The sequence below is a fragment of the Lissotriton vulgaris genome, chromosome 6 (genome assembly GCF_964263255.1).
Source record: "Lissotriton vulgaris chromosome 6, aLisVul1.2, whole genome shotgun sequence".
NCBI lineage: Eukaryota > Metazoa > Chordata > Amphibia > Caudata > Salamandridae > Lissotriton > Lissotriton vulgaris.
Genome location: NC_141694.1, coordinates 1,773,508,006 through 1,773,524,327, shown reverse-complemented (window position 1 = coordinate 1,773,524,327; position 16,322 = coordinate 1,773,508,006). Strand labels below are relative to the sequence as shown.

The 16,322-nt window shown below is 46.9% G+C and overlaps 1 protein-coding gene across 3 annotated transcripts in view; it reads right to left on the bottom strand.

Annotated features, from left to right (window-relative positions):
• The window catches only part of EFR3B (EFR3 homolog B), a 1,036,998-nt gene that overhangs the window by 147,368 nt on the left and 873,308 nt on the right, over nucleotides 1–16,322 (bottom strand). For all 3 annotated transcript variants that reach the window (XM_086928032.1, XM_086928030.1, XM_086928031.1), the window contains exons 13-14: nucleotides 15,789–15,961; nucleotides 14,930–15,005 (exon numbers count right to left, since the gene is read on the bottom strand). In XM_086928032.1, coding sequence (XP_086784158.1) covers nucleotides 14,930–15,005; nucleotides 15,789–15,961 — 249 coding nt within the window. The remainder of the gene's footprint in view (nucleotides 1–14,929; nucleotides 15,006–15,788; nucleotides 15,962–16,322) is intronic.

Here is a 16,322-nt window from a genome sequence, read left to right as displayed (position 1 = left end):
ATGGACTTTGATGGAATTGAACTGCAAACCAGATTCAGCAAGGTAAAGAAGATAAGGCAAGACCACCTTTTCCTGACCATGAATAGGGTCCAGCCCCTTACTCTGACACCAAAGGTAAAAGCGTTTCCACTTAAATCCGTAGGATTGTCTCGTAGAAGGCCGCTTTGCTTCCTTAAGGATGTTCATACACTCCGGATTCAGCTGTAAGTGCCCGTACTGGATGACTTCAGGAGCCATGCTGCCAAGCGCAGGGAGGGCAGATTGGGATGAAACACTTGCCCCTTCTGCTTGGACAGAAGATCCGGGCGACACGGCAATCTCCTGTGCGGTGTTATCGACAACTGGAGGAGATCTGGGAACCAACACTGGCGTGGCCACTCTGGGCAAATCAGTATCATTCTGGAGTGAGTCTTGTACAGCCGATTGATCACTGCTGGTATCAACGGTGTCGGTGGGAAGGCGTACAGCAAATTTTGACACCAATGTATCAAAAGGGCATTCCCTTGAGACCCTTTCTGGTAGAACCTGGACGCGAAGACGGGGCATTTTGCGTTTGCCGCGTCTGCAAACAGATCTATGTCTGGCGTTCCCCAATCCTGGAAAATGCTGTGCGCGACGTCTTCGTTGAGAACCCAGTCGTGCGCTTCGACGAAGTCTCTGCTGAGGTCGTCCGCCTGTGTGTTGAGACTCCCCGGCAGGTGAATTGCTGTTATGGACAGGTCTCGCGCCAGTAACCAATGCCAGATGGTCTGGGCTTCTATGGAAAGAGTCCTGGATCTGGTACCCCCCTGCTTGTTTAAGTAATACATTGTAGTTGTATTGTCTGTTTGTACCAGGAGGGACCGAGTCTGTAGCGATGGCGCCAGGGACTTGAGAGCAAGATGGACCGCTCTGAGCTCGAGAAGATTGATGTGATATCCTTTCTCGAAGTCTGACCATTGCCCTTGTACCTGCAGAGGGCCCATATGCGCCCCCCAGCCTTGGAGAGAAGCATCTGTTATCAGAGTCTGCGTTGGTGGGTCCTGATGAAAAGGGACTCCCTTCATCACGTGCACCTTCTTCATCCACCACCGGATGGAATCTTTTGCAGACTGTTGGAGATAAATCCGGTCCTCCCAGCATCCCGTCCTCTGTTGCCATTGATCTTCCAGACACTGTTGTAGAGGACGCATCTGCAAACGTGCGTTTGGTACGATGAAAATGCACGACGCCATTGAGCCCAGGAGAGAGGACACTTGCCGAACTGTCGGACGTGCAGTTTGAAGGAGAAGCAGACACTTCGCTCTGATGGATGACCACCTCTCCTCTGAAGGACACACGTTTTCTACTTCTGTATCCAGCTGAGCACCCAGGTAGTGGATCTTCTGGGTGGGGTTCATTATCGACTTCTTGTAGTTGACTTGCAGACCCAACTTGTACATGAGCTGAAGACAAATCGAAAGATGTTCCTCTAGAAGCGATGGGGATGAACTCTTCAGAAGCCAGTCGTCTAAGTACGGATATATGAAAATCCGACTCTTTCGAAGACAAGCCGCCACTACAGCCATACATTTTGAAAAAGTCCTGGGGGCTGATCTCAGGCCAAAAGGGAGCACTGCGTACTGATAATGACGAGCCGCCACTTGAAACCTGAGAAATTTGCGATGTTTTCTGGATACCGGAATATGAAAATAAGCGTCCTTTAGATCGATGGAGCACATCCAATCCCCTTGGTGTAATTGAGGGAAGATCTGGTGAAGAGCCAGCATTCGGAATCTCTCCTTCTGAATGAATTTGTTCAGTCGCCTCAAATCCAGAATGGGTCTGAACTCTGTGACTGGACCTTTTTTCTGCACAAGAAAGAATCGAGAGTACAGGCCTTGACCTCTCTGCTGGAAAGGGACTGGTTCTATGGCCTTCTTCTTCAGGAGAACGTTCGCCTCCTGTTGCAAGCGCTTTATATTCCACTGTACCATCTTTAGAGGGCGCATGACAGTGGGTGCCTTCTTGAACCTCAAAAGGTACCCGTTCTGAATGACATCCAGCACCCATCTGTCCTTCGTGATCTGTTTCCACTCGTCCAGATAACGCACAATACTTCCTCCAACCGGAGTGGGACACGGTTGTAGAGGAAGCATCCATTCATTGTTTCTGAGGCTGCTTGGCAGCTGATGACTGCTGCCTATTTCCATTGCCTCTGCCTCGTCCAGGCCGCCTCTGCTGGAATTGCGATCTTTGTTGATTCTGGCCTTGATTTTGCGAAGACCAATTCGTTTGTTGACTCCTATGTTGAAAAGATCTCTTGTCATAGGGACGAAAAGTACCCCGACGTTTAAATTCTTTTTTCTTCTCAAGGCCTACGGCCTTAAGAGTGTCCAACTCCACCTTCATCTTAGACATCTCGTCGTCTGCATGAGATCCAAACAGAGTTGATCCATTAAAAGGTAAATTGACCATTTTCCTCTGTGCCTCCGGCTTTAGCCCCGTAAGGCGAAGCCAGGCTGTACGTCTTGCGCAAACACCGTGTGCATAGCCATGAGCCGACAAGTCCGCAGCATCAGCCGCCGCGCTAATGCTCTGGTTAGCCACCAAACCTCCTTCCTCCACTATTTCCAGGAAGTCTTTCTGATCCTCTTTAGGGAGTTTATCTGCAAAACGAGCCACTGAGTCCCAGAGCAGACGGTCATAGCGGCCCAATAGAGCAGACGCACTGGCCACTCGCATGACCGATCCTGAGGTATTGCACATCCTTCGCCCCAGGGAATCCATACTCTTACTGTCCTTTTCAGGTGGAGCAGAAGAGGTAGATGCTGCCGAATGCGCCTTTCTGACTGCCGCTACAATCAGGGAGTCTGGTGGTGGGTCAGACCGCAAAAACATTGGGTCTTCCTCTGGAGCCTTGTATTTTTTCGCAATCCTAGAAGGACCTGAACCCACCGTGGCCGGAGTTAGGAATGTCCTCATTGCTGGTTCAATCAATCCGGGCACTAACGGTAGGAGAGGCCTGCCAGTCGTCTTGTGATGTAAGGTTTCGAAGATGACTGAGGTTGCTACCTGGGGAACTGCCATTTTGATGCTGAATTTACTCGCTCCACGACATAACACATCATTAAATGTGCTTAAATCGTCTACTGGAGACACCCTGGAAGGAGGAGTAGAAGATATAGTCGGAGAATAGTCCCTATATGAAGATCTTGAAGAGGACGAAGATGATGTAGAAGATGGAGTAGGAGTTCTACGTCTTCTTTGAGGAGTTGCCGATCGTTGCCTCCTACGCTCCCTTGAACGAGATTTCTCTCTCACTAAGGATCTTGAGCGTGATCTTCTATGCAGTTCCTTCCGAGGGACCGGAGTTCTCTCCCCCATTATCGGACGCATCTTCCAGTGCCTTAAACTTTCCAACCACCTCGGTGACAAGTTAATAGGCCGCTCTGTATGCTCAGGTGAAGCCTCAGGTGACACCTGCACAATATTCAGCTCTGCGGAAGACTTCGAAGCTCTCGACGCTGCACTGTGTTCAGAGACCAATGAACCAGATGGGGTCCGCTGTCTGGGCACCAACTGTCTGTCATCTGGCACCTGCCCTGAGGACGAGCCCGAATGAGCCACCACAGAAGAGTCCTGGTGCACTATCCCTTGCCCCACTGCAGATCTGTTGTCTTGCTGATCATGCGGGGAACCTTCCACTCCAGGTTCGGGACTTATTTCTGACCTCGACAAAGACCTAATTGAGGTCCGAGAGGCTGGTCTTGATAGTCTCGACTCCGACCTATGCACAGGTGGGGGAGACCTAGACACTCCATGCTTCGAGCCCGAAGCATGCTTCGACGTCGACTTACGTCGCGATGGAGACCTTGACCTTCTCTTTTTAGGTCTCGACGTCGAATCCCTCGACGTCATCTCTCTCGACGTCGATCTTTTCCTCGACGACGTATGTCTCCCTCTCGACGTCGACCGATGACTCTTCCTCGACGTCGACCCTTTATCCTTCAACGTCGACCCTTTATCCTTCGACGGCGAACCTTTTTCCTTCGACGTCGACACACGATCCTTCGACGTCGGACATCTCTTATCCCTCGACGTCGACCTCATACGATCCTTCGACGTCGAGCGTTGCACTCCCGACGTCGTCCTTACTGCAATCGACACCAAATGCCTCGACGTCGACAAGGATTTCGACGGCGACTGCCTCACCGGCGATGTCCTCGACGTCGATGGAGCTCTCTTCGACGTCGACGGCGATCTTCTCGACGTCGAGCACACCTTTTTTGACGGTGACGCTCCCTGGAGTCGATGCTTCTTAGTTCTACCTTCAGGAGACGCTGATCTTCGACGTTTGGGCTGAGAAGAAGGCCTGGCAGATGATAATAGGCCTTTAGAACTCTTCTCACCACGGTTTTCTCTCTCCAGAAGGCCCAGCAACCTCATTTTCTCTCTTTCTTTTAAAGTTCTATTTGAAAGATTGAGGCAGTGATAACATTCTTCCACCTTATGAGAAGCTGGAAGACACACCACACAAACAGAGTGTGGGTCAGTTTTCGACATCTTCTTCCCACAGGAAGGACATTTGTAAAATAAAGGTGGCATTCTGACTAAAAAACACCAACAGCTTAGTCAGGAAAGGGTAACAACCCACCACCAAAGATATATTTTGTCAAGAAAAGGCAAGAAAAACCAATTTCTGACAGAAAATACTTCAAAAGAGCAGAGCTCAAGTTCCAGGTTCCTCACAGAACAAGCCGGAAAAAAGAACTGACCTAACTGTCACCTGTGGGGCATGATGGGAACAGAGTTCTCCTGGAGGCCTTAAAGGCAAAGTGTGCAGATTCTCTGGGGCCTTAAAGGCAGGGTGCCAGTCTGATTTTCTGTACACAGACATTTTTTCATATGCAGCCCTTTTAGGCTAATAACTGTTTACTACAGGTTCTTTGATGAAAATAAAAGGTTTTTCATGGCTATGAAATGCATTTTAGGCTCATGCCTGTTTATTGCATTTATATACAGCATATTTTCATGCTTCAGAACGTGTAAGGTTTTGGTTTGATTAGCCTATGTGTTAAGGTTAGGCTGCATATTATGTTATTATACATGTATATGTGTATAATTACTTAGTACTTTGTACTTTTGGTTATATTTACACATATATATGTATATTGTTTTGTGTTCCGGGTCCCCGCTCATGGGCGGAGATAATTCAGTGCTTATGACTATTAATGAGTATCCCCTGGAAGAGAAATACATATACATATATATATAAATATATATATATAAAAATAAGCAATTGCAGCCAAATAAAACAGTAGAGCTGGAATATGCTGTGAAGAATTTCCACCATACAGTGTATTTTGCATTAGAAACATGAGAAACAACACCAATGCTTGTTTAGAAACTGTTTTAATGCTTAAAAAGCAGTAGAAATTCTTACAACACACTGTAAGCATATACAGCTCCCAGGCTGCATTGCAAATACCCAGTCTAAAAAGACTGAAAAGCTAACCTGTAGCTGCATGTACTAGAACTGACGCTGTGCCTTTAAGGCACCTCTTCCCCTAGCTTCCCATCATGCCTCAGGGGTTACAGTTAGGTCAGTTGTTCTTTTCGGAGACTGAAAACCAAACCATGGTAATAACAGGTTAAAACATCTCCTATTTAATAAACAAAGTTCTTTGCCCGGGGAGGCGGGAGGGTTGCTTATGACTTTGATGAGGATACCCCTGGAAGAGAACTAGGATTACAGGTAAGTAACTAATCCTTCTCTTCCAGGGGATCCTCATCAATAGTCATAAGAATTAGAATAGAGTAGCGAGCCTCACCTCATCGCTGCGGGCAAAGGAATCAACAGATAACATTCATAGTCATAGGCCCAAAAGCAGGCCATATTCTACCCAAATAGGTTTCTCAAGGAGGCTTGCCCTACTTGAGAATCCGCTCTGGAATCAGACTCTAGGCAATAATGCCTTGTAAAGGTATGGGCTGATTTCCATGTCGCAGCCTTGCATATTTCTGACATAGGAATGTCATGTAAAAATGCTATTGTGGCTGCCTTCCCTCTAGTGGAATGAGCTTTGGGTGATTGTAACAAAGGTTTGCCAGCCAGCTGGTATGCTAGTTTGATACATGAGACAATCCATCTGGAGATGGACCTTTTGGCTGCTGCAAACCCGGTCCTCATTGAACCATAATTGACAAAGAGTTGGTCTGTCTTTCTGGTGCCCTTCGTTCTTTCTAGGTAAATCTTTAGCACCCGTTTAAGATCCAACGAGTGCAACGACCTCTCAGCTGGGGTCGATGGGTTAGGAAAGAACGAAGGAAGGGTAATCGTTTGGTTTATATGAAAATCCGATACCACTTTTGGAAGGAAAGATGGGTGAGCCCTCATTACCACTCTGTTGTGGTGAAACACAGTGTAAGGTTCCTTGGTGCAGAGTGCTTGAATCTCGCTAACCCTGCGCGCAGAGGTTATTGCCACCAAGAAGGCCGCCTTCCAAGTGAGATGCTGCAAGGAGGCCTTGTGTATAGGCTCAAACGGTGTAGACATCAGCCTGGAGAGAACCAGGTTCAACTCCCAGGGAGGAGAAGGATTTCTCACAGGGGGATAGACCTTCTTCAATCCCTGAAGGAAATCCTTAACCACTGGGACCTGAAAAAACGATGTTTGTGTAGGTGATTTTCTGTACGCTACTATGGCAGATAGGTGAACCCTAATAGAAGCGTATTTCAACCCTGATGTCGCTAAGTAAAGAAGGTATGGGAGGACTACCTCTTCTTGTCCTTTGGTGGGATCAAAGCCATGGTCCTTACACCAAATGAAAAATCTTTTCCACTTGAACGCATAAGACGCCCTTGTGGAAGGTCTCTTTGCCTCTCTTAAAATATTCATACATTCTGGAGGCAGATTTAAGTGTCCGTATTGCAAGACCTCAGGAGCCATGCAGTCAGGTTCAGCGACGGGAGGTTGGGATGCAGGATCTTCCCGTTCATTTTGCTCAACAGGTCTGGCCTGCACGGCAGACGTCTGTGTGGACACAGCGACAGATGTAATAGGTCTGGATACCACCATTGTCGCGGCCAATCCGGAGCAACTAGGATCATGTCCATGCTCGATCTGATGAGCTTGGCCACCACCTTCGGAATCAGTGCCAGAGGAGGAAACGCATAGGCGAACATTCCTGTCCACTCCAGCAGGAGAGCGTTCCCTTGTGTCCCTGGCCGGTGGAACCTGGACGCGAAGGCGTGGCATTTGGCGTTTTCGTCGTCCGCGAATAAATCTATGTCTGGACGACCCCAGCAACGGAAGAGTTCTTAGACTACTTCGTCGTTTAGCACCCAGTCTGGCTGATCTTCGAAGTGCCTGCTGAGTGCGTCCGCTTTTGTGTTTAGCTCGCCTGGAAGGTGTACTGCCACCACCGACAGTCCCCGAGCCAGAAGCCAGTGCCAGATTGTCTGGGCCTCCTGAGACAGAGGGCGAGATCGAGTTCCTCCCTGCTTGTTCAGATAGAACATAGTTGTAGTGTTGTCCGTCTGAACCAGGATTTTGTCCGTTGTGATTGCTGGAAGGAACGCTTTGAGCGCCAGATGAACTGCTCGAAGTTCCATAATGTTGATGTGGTATGTCTGAAGGTTGGTCGACCAGCGACCCTGAATCTGAAGATGACCCATGTGAGCACCCCAACCTTCCAGAGATGCGTCCGTTACCACAGACAGCGAAGGAAGAGGTTGCTGAAAAGGGACTCCCTGCAAGACATTCCGAGGGCGAGTCCACCACTGTATTGAGGTCAGTGCTGCTTGAGATAGGATGATTCGATCCTCCCAATCTCCAGTCGCTTGGTCCCACTGATCTTCCACAGACTCTTGTAGAGGTCGCATCCTCAACCTGGCGTTTGGAATTAGGAAGATGCAGGACGCCATGGAGCCCAGTAGAGACGCTACTTCTCGCACCTTTGGACGAGGAAACTAAAGTAACTTTCTGCATTTCTGCCCCATGGAAGATAGTCTCTCCTGCGAAGGAAACGCTCTTCCTAAATTTGTGTCTAGAACTGCTCCCAGATAGTGGATAGTTTGCGTGGGATGCAGGACTGACTTCTCTGTGTTCATGTGGAGCCCAAGCCTGTGTAGTTGTTGAAGACACAGATGACAGTCTTTGGTGGCTTGACGAGGGGACGGACTCTTCAGGAGCCAGTCGTCTAGATATGGGTACACAAAGAGACCTTTTTTGAGTAGACATGCCGCTACCACTGCCATGCACTTGGTGAACACCCTTGGTGCGGATTTTAGTCCGAACGGAAGTACTTTGTACTGGTAATGCTTGTTCCCTACCAGAAACCTCAAGTACTTCCGATGACCTGGTGTTATAGGAATGTGGAAGTACGCGTCCTGTAAATCCACCGAACACATCCAATCTCCAATTTGTAGATGAGGACATATCTGATGAAGTGCCAGCATGCGAAACTTCTCTTTGACCACCACCTTGTTGAGGGTTCGAAGATCCAAAATCGGTCTGAACTTGTCCTCTTGGTCTCTTTTGGGGACTAGAAAATACCTAGAGTAAACTCCTCTCCCCCTTTGGGGTGGGGGTACCTCTTCGATTGCGTTTTTCTTTAAGAGGACGCTCACCTCCCTTTTGAGGAGGTTTAGATGGTACGAGCGAGTCTTTTTTGGAGGAATCGGTTGTGGTCTCTTCCGGAAACGTAGCGCATATCCATTGCGCAGTATATTCAGCACCCACTGATCTTTTGTGATGCTGACCCACTCTGCCAGGTGTTGCGAAGCACTTCCTCCCACTGGAGTGGGTAACGGCGCCAGAGGAAGCCACTGCTCAGGCTTTGCCTCCTCTAGGCGTGGTAGAGGACTGATGATGTCCGCCTCTGCCCGATTTTCCTCCTCTGTATTGTGTCTTCCCTTGTGGCTTGTTCTGAGACCATTGAGGGGTTTGAACCCTCTGTTGGCCTCCCCGGTTCTTGTTGGTCTTGAAGCGTCGCTTGAACGGCTCTTTCTTCTTCTCCAGACCAACCGCCTTCACTGTGTCCAATTCGGTTTTCATGCGGGTCATTTCCTGATCGGCATGTTCCCCAAAGAGTGAAGATCCTGAGAAGGGCAGATTGAGGATGCGTTGCTGGGCATCTGGTTTGAGACCAGTTAAACGCAACCAAGAAGATCTCCTCGCACATACCCCATGTGAGTAGGCATGTCCTGCTAGAAGGGCGTTATCTGCAGATGAGCTAATCATTTGGTTCGCCACCAAACAGCCCTCCGTCACTGTTTCCTCAAAGTCCTTCTGGTCCTCCTTGGGCAATTTCTCTTTGAATCGTTCCATGGAGTCCCATAGAGCTCTATCGTACCTGCCGAGAAGTGCTGATGCACTAGAGACTTTCAGGGATGAAGCTGCTGTGCTGCACACTCTGCGTCCCCAAGAATCTTGGGTCTTGCTGTCCTTGTCAGGAGGAACTGAAGAAGAAGGAGCGACTGTGTGATTCTTCTTAGCTGAGGCTACGATAACTGAGTCCGCCGCAGGCTCTCCTTTAACAAAGATTAGATCTGAGTCGGCCGGCCTATACTTTTTCTGGATACGTGCCGGTACCGCCCTGATCGCTGCTGGCGTGAGGAAAACCTCTTTGATTGGGTCCATTATCCCTGGAACCAATGGGAGCAAAGGCTGTGAATATGATTTGTGACGATGGGTCTCAAAAATCACAGTAGTGGAAACTTCTGGAACAGCCATTTCTATTTGAAGTTTGTGAGCGCCCCTTTGTAAAACGTCCAGGTATGTGTTGACGTCGTCAAGCGGGGAAGCTCTGGAGCGAGGAATGTCTGCCAGCGTTGGGGAGTAATCCCCTTTAGAAGATCTCGAAGAAGATGAGGAGGAGGATGATGGTGTCCTCCTTCTCCTGTGGTGAGATTTTTCCTTCCTCACTGGCGATCTTCTCGGTCGATCTTCCCTTCGAGGAGAACGTGATTCTCGCTGATGCTCCCTTCGTGGAGATCTCGACCTCTCAGTTCGTACCTCCCTTCTCGGTGTTCGAGACCTGGGATGCTCCCTCCGTGGTGATCGGGAGACCCTGGGGGTATGCGACCTTTCCGCTCTCCTCTCCCGAGAGCGTGATCGGTGCCTGATAGGACTCTGTCTGTCTGCCTCTTCTATCAGTCTCTGAAGAGGTGACCTGTGGAGTGGGCTTACATATCTTTACAGCCTCTCCGTCGCTCTAGAGTCCTTCCACTTGCTCAACGGAGCATTCCATCTTGGCGAGAGTGTTGTCTTTCGCTGGGGCAACGGACTTCTACTCCTGGAAGAGGACCTCGATGAGCTAGAGGTACTTGAGGAGGAATGGTGAGAAGCCGATTGGGTCACCAAAATAGTTGAAGGCACTGAAGGGGATTTTCGTCTCACCGGTGTTGGAAGACGTCTTAAAAGTCTTTCCCTTGACGTTGAACGCCTCTGCGGCGTCAACGGAGTGATAACCTTCGACGTCGACGCCTCGACAACGACCCGTGTTCTCTAGACGTTGACCTGCGATGTCGAGCCGATGACGGAGTCTTCTTCCTCGACGTCGAACGGCGTCGCCCTGCCTTCGACGGAGGTCTCGACGTCGAACGGTGTTGCCCTGCCGTCGACGGAGGTCTCGACGTCGAACGGTGTTGCCCTGCCGTCGACGGAGGTCTCGACGTCGACCGACGTTGTCCTGTCGTCGACGATGCCCTTGATGTCGACCTGGCATGTGGTGACGGCGGAGGATCGGACATCCTCGACGTCGAGCGCCGACACGCCTTCGACGATGATCCCTTCCTCGACGACGATCGTCCGAGGGGGCTCTTGCTCCTCGACGCCGAGCGCCTCCGTGGAGACGTCGGCGGAGGTGTCACACTCTTCGAAGCCTGTCGACGTTGAGACGACGGCGAGTGTGTTCTGTCTCTCGACGCCGACCGTCGCCTGGTTGACGGCGGCGGAGTTGACTTTCCTCTTGACGCCGATCTTCTCGTCGACGGAGATTTCGTGGCTTCTCTCGGCGCCGATCGTCGCCTAGTTGACGACGGCGGAGCTTTCTTCGACGTCGGTGAACTTCTTTTCGACGACGATTTCCTCATCGACGCCGGTCCCGACGTCGACGGAGCTTTTTCTTTCGAACTGTCCATCAGATGCCGTTTTTTCAGCGCCGAGCCCGGTGCTGAGGTTGATGGACGCTCTGACTTGCCTTTGGAGGGAGTTCTGGGTCTCTTTGAACTCTTCCTCTCTGTAGATCTTCCCCTCATGGATCTCTGGGCCAGACCATAGAGCCTGTTCCTCTCTCTGTCTTTTAGAGTCCTGTCAGACAGATTTTGACAATGTGAACAGTCTTTAGGATCATGATCCTCTGGCAAGCATAAAATACAGACCTTATGAGAGTCCGTTTTTGCCTTCTTGTGGCCACAAGAAGGGCAATCATCAAATAATGAGGGCATCCTGACAGGAAAACCTCACAAAAAATCGACTCCTAAGCAGCTATTTACTTGACCCTGATGTTAAAAGTCAAAGTAAATCAAAAAATTGTTCTTTTGAAGATTTTCTGACTGAAAAAGGCAGAAAAAATGTGGAGCTGTGTATCCAGGGTCCTTCCTGAAGGAGCCGGAAAGAACAACTGACCTAACTGTAACCCCTGAGGCATGATGGGAAGCTAGGGGCAGAGGTGCCTTAAAGGCACAGCGTCAGTTCTAGTACATGCAGCTACAGGTTAGCTTTTCAGTCTTTTTAGACTGGGTATTTGCAATGCAGCCTGGGAGCTGTATATGCTTACAGTGTGTTATAAGAATTTCTACTGCTTTTTAAGCATTAAAACAGTTTCTAAACAAGCATTGGTGTTGTTTCTCATGTTTCTAATGCAAAATACACTGTATGGTGGAAATTCTTCACAGCATATTCCAGCTCTACTGTTTTATTTGGCTGCAATTGCTTATTTTTATATATATATATATTTATATATATATGTATATGTATATGTATATGTGGGGCACATATAATATATTGTTTCTGGGGTCCCGCGCATGGGCGGGAATATTCTAATGCTTATGACTATTGATGAGGATCCCCTGGAAGAGAACTAGCCTCTGAAGACTTTTTAGCAGCCTTCTTAGGAGGAGCGTCTGTAGAGCTAGGGGAAGCAACCCTTGACCTCTTCAAGGATAATTTAGAGGAGACAGAAGCAATCTCACCGTCCTCTGAAGACTCCAAGTTGTCTCTGGTCTTAAGTTTGTTCAGCCAGAGTAAAAGCCGTCCTTCTCTGTCCTTAAGCGTTTTTGTAGAGAATGTTCTACAGATTTTGCATTCCTTTGGCGAATGGTCCGGATACAGACAGTATAGACATGTCTTGTGCTGATCCTCAATATGTAATCTTTTCTTATTACAAGAAACACAAGCTCTGAAGAGACCCCTCTTCTGAGGGTCAGCCATAGTCAGACTTTGATAAAAGTAATCCAAATTTGTGAAGAAATTAGCTTAAAACAATTAAACCTGAGGAGAACTCAGGTAGAGACTCCCTAGCACAACGTCTAGTCATGGAAAGAGTCAGGAATAACTCTGGGGTTAGATTATGGTTATGGAGAGGATATGGGCTGGGTTAAAGATTAGTGAAAGGACCAGGATGGAAGAAGAGTTAGGTTTCAAAATATGCTTGAGAACATTTTTTTAGAAAGAAAGTTTAAAAATCATGTTCTGTATGAGAAGAATGGACAACATAAGCAGTAGAGCCCAGTCGGATGCTTAGGAAGAACCTAGATCTAACATTCATATGCAAGTCCTATATAAATGCCGTGCCTTGGGAAGGAAAGAGTCTAGAGTCCTATACCCTGCAGAGTGATCAGGAATAAAAGATTGGAACCATTTTAGTATGCTGATGGAACCTTTTCCATTGTCCTAAGGGAATGGAGTCCAATGTGTCGAAAAAAGCAGCAGGTAACTGCAAAAGACGGAGGGCAACTATTACAATCTACTTCTCTTTTCAAGTGCAATCACTTCAACCAAATAGGTTTTCAATATTTACCTTTTCAAGGGAAGGAAACAAAAGGAAATTCAGAAATCATTTTGAGGCTTTTCAATGAAAAACTTTCAATGAAATAGAATGTTGGTGAAATGTATTTAGGGAATCAGCATGGACTCAAGCGTTAAACCATTCCGTGGAAGTCAACAATGACTATGATTTTGCTAGTGTGACCTTAAAAGATCCCCCATCTGGTTCAAGTGCTCAGGCACCTATGGGCCTGTGGGCTAAAACATGCAAGTCAACCCACAAGGGAATGAGTACCTGCTAGAGTAGAGGGATATAAGAGTGTTTATTTTAGAAAGAAAAGTTGATATGCAACTTTCAGTGAAGACTTAGGTACAGGCCCATCTTGGCCTGGTCAGACCTCCTTTATCGCTATATTTGCACTCTATATCCAGAGTGAGACGCCAGAGGAAAAATCTCAAAGACTATCGACTAAAGAGCCTTGACACAGGAAAACAAGCAACACATTTGTCGGTTACTCAAAACGTATATATATTTTTTTTACTTTAAAGTTTCAAGGTATGTTTTCTCCCACTATATTATTTCTACGCAAGCACATAGCAGGGGTAGAATATAACTTCCAACTGAAGGAAAATAAACTATGATTGGTAGAGCTGTCTAGAACCCTTATGCAGGCAACAAGTCCAAAAAGCCAATGGAGCCTTATATTACTTAATTTGTTCAATATCGAAATACCTACTTTAAGGTTCCAAGAAGTCTCCAAATTACTAACAGTGCAAAAGAGAATGGAAGTGGATGTTTTGACTCTGGGACTCGCGATCTTATTAGGCACATTCTGTACCAGAATAGCAGTGGATTCTCGAAACAGGAAAAAAGGAATGCTTATATAGCGGGCAGGCAAGGAGGATACTCCAAACAGATGCTCTTAATTGAAGGCGTCAGAATCAGGGCACTGTTGAAGGAGTAAAACAGGCAGGCAGAGAGGTAGTAGTTGCAACGGACTCATGCAAGAGGTGTGGTGACCTCATATGGCACTGAAGAAAGTCGAAATGGGGAAGGAAGAGAAGAATCCCTACCAGTGACCATGGTAAGGGGAAACAACACTTACCTGGTGACCCAGAGTCTCCAGTCAAACAAGATGCCATTATGCCAAGAGACTAGAGGGAGGGGGCAGTTTGCTGATAAGGGGGGGTGATTGAGAGAAAGGGGAAAAGGGTACTCAACCTATAGGAAAATGGGAGAATCCCAAAGACCGCTTCCTATGAGGACCAACCTATAGGCAGAGGGATGGCTGCAAATTACTATCAGCACCACCAGCTTTGACCCATGTAAATTGAGGAAAAGATTGTGAGCTGAAGCTGGAATAGAGGGAATGACTACTTATTTCTCTCTTCTCAGAGGAGGAGTTCAAAAGGTCTAACAAGGGCAGAGAGGACATCTGCTTACAATCTAGCCTGGCTCAATGACCCAGAAAACATTCAGAAGAAAGAAGAGGACTATAATTCTGAATGAGGATCAAACTTTAGCTGGATGATAAATGAGTTGTATATGTATATAAGCTCAGAATCAATCCCTTTCCTGAGCAGGCGGTCCTCGCTATACGCTTCATCTATGACAATAATTGTAGCTATAAGGAAGTTAATGCAATAGGTAATGTTCGTTATTAAGATTAACATGAAATGCATGTTCCAGTAACTGTTGTGTGGCATAGTGCAATTTCCATACACTGAATTCTCATCAAAGGCTGTATTATGCAGGAATGCCAGTCAGTGGATGCACCAGAGAAGGTCTTGTGTTTCTTGGTGTCTTCAGGAAAACAACCTATTAGCAGAAGCCATTTTTCCTTAACCTTCCTTCAAACTTGGTGGCAGGAAAGTGGAAATCATAACAATTACATCCATCCATTTGAGAGGTAAAGTAAAAGAATGTTTTAGTCGCAAGGACAGATAGAACTTGATCAGCAACCTAGCACGTCATACCTTTTTCATAAAGAGAGTATCTTGGCGGGAACACTTGTCGACCTTCAGCTTCAGAACTGATATGTCGCTAATTGTACTAAACACAAAAAAAGAGAGGGGGTGGTTTAAACATGTTGACTCATTCTTTCTGATGTATGACATTGTCTTTAACGCACAACCTGCATTAACACATTTTCTGCACAATCAAGCAAATCTCAAGAAAGTCCAGAGCGTCCCTGGACAGACACTTCACACATATTGATATTGTCTTGATGTTACCCGAAACCACCTTCATCAAAAGCCTCTACAGCAGAGAGCTCATGTGCTTTTGATAGAGGGAACCTTTCTGCACTGAAGATAGTTGGACCTAAAAAGTCTGAATGGGGAAGTTGATGATATGTCTTACCCCAACCACTAAATGTCTACGTACCAGCACATTAAGAGCAAGATGTTTATTTTCCAATTTCTCTGTATATTCAGAAAGGATGTGCTGGACCATTGAACGGCTGGATAATGGAAATTAATTATGGCATTATTATACTTACACCATTTTAACAGTAGATAATAGGTGGGTAACACTTAATGATATACCACCTAGTACTGTATCATGTATAGGATTCTCTCAGTCTGAGCCGTATAGCATACAGCACTTATCAACCTGCTTTATTCACATGTATTGCCTTACTAGATCTTTGAGCCACATCAGCCCATGGAGCAACAATGTTCATCACACATCACCATTCAATTAATTTGACTCATTGACAAGCAGAAAACTTCTTGCACTGAAGTAATATTATTTCCCAACGTCCAGTGTTTATGGATCTCAATGTAGACAAAGAAGTAGAACAATGTCAACAACTCAAATCTAATGAAGCAATACCTGATGGTTGAGAATTTGTGCCTGTTTCCATGGCGATCCATAAGGCTGATGAGGATTTCCAAGACAAAGAGGCGTATCTCACCATCTTCCATGAGTGACACACAGAGCAGCGGGTCAAGGAAGGAGCTGGGTAGGGCTGAAAGCAAATTATTGCACTGAAATCCTATTGAGACCTGCAGGTTTTGGAAGGTGGAGGAAGAAGGCATCAAATGAGGTATGCATGAAAGTATAACAAATATGGAAATACATTAAGCAGTTTAGATGACAATGTAGTAATGTATACCATAAATCTGAAAGAATTGCACAGCGTTAAACAAATAAACATTATATTTTAAAGTAGAACACACTTTGTGCAGTTTCATAATATTATTGAATGAAATGAAAATTGCACTTGTATAGCGCTATCTACCCGGAGGACTCGTAGCGCTTATGACTGAAAGCTTACTTAGCGCGGGCTCGGGCAGATCAGCAGAATTTAGCATACAAGTGGGTTTTCAGAGCTTTCCTGAAGGAAAGATGATTAGTGGTTCCTCG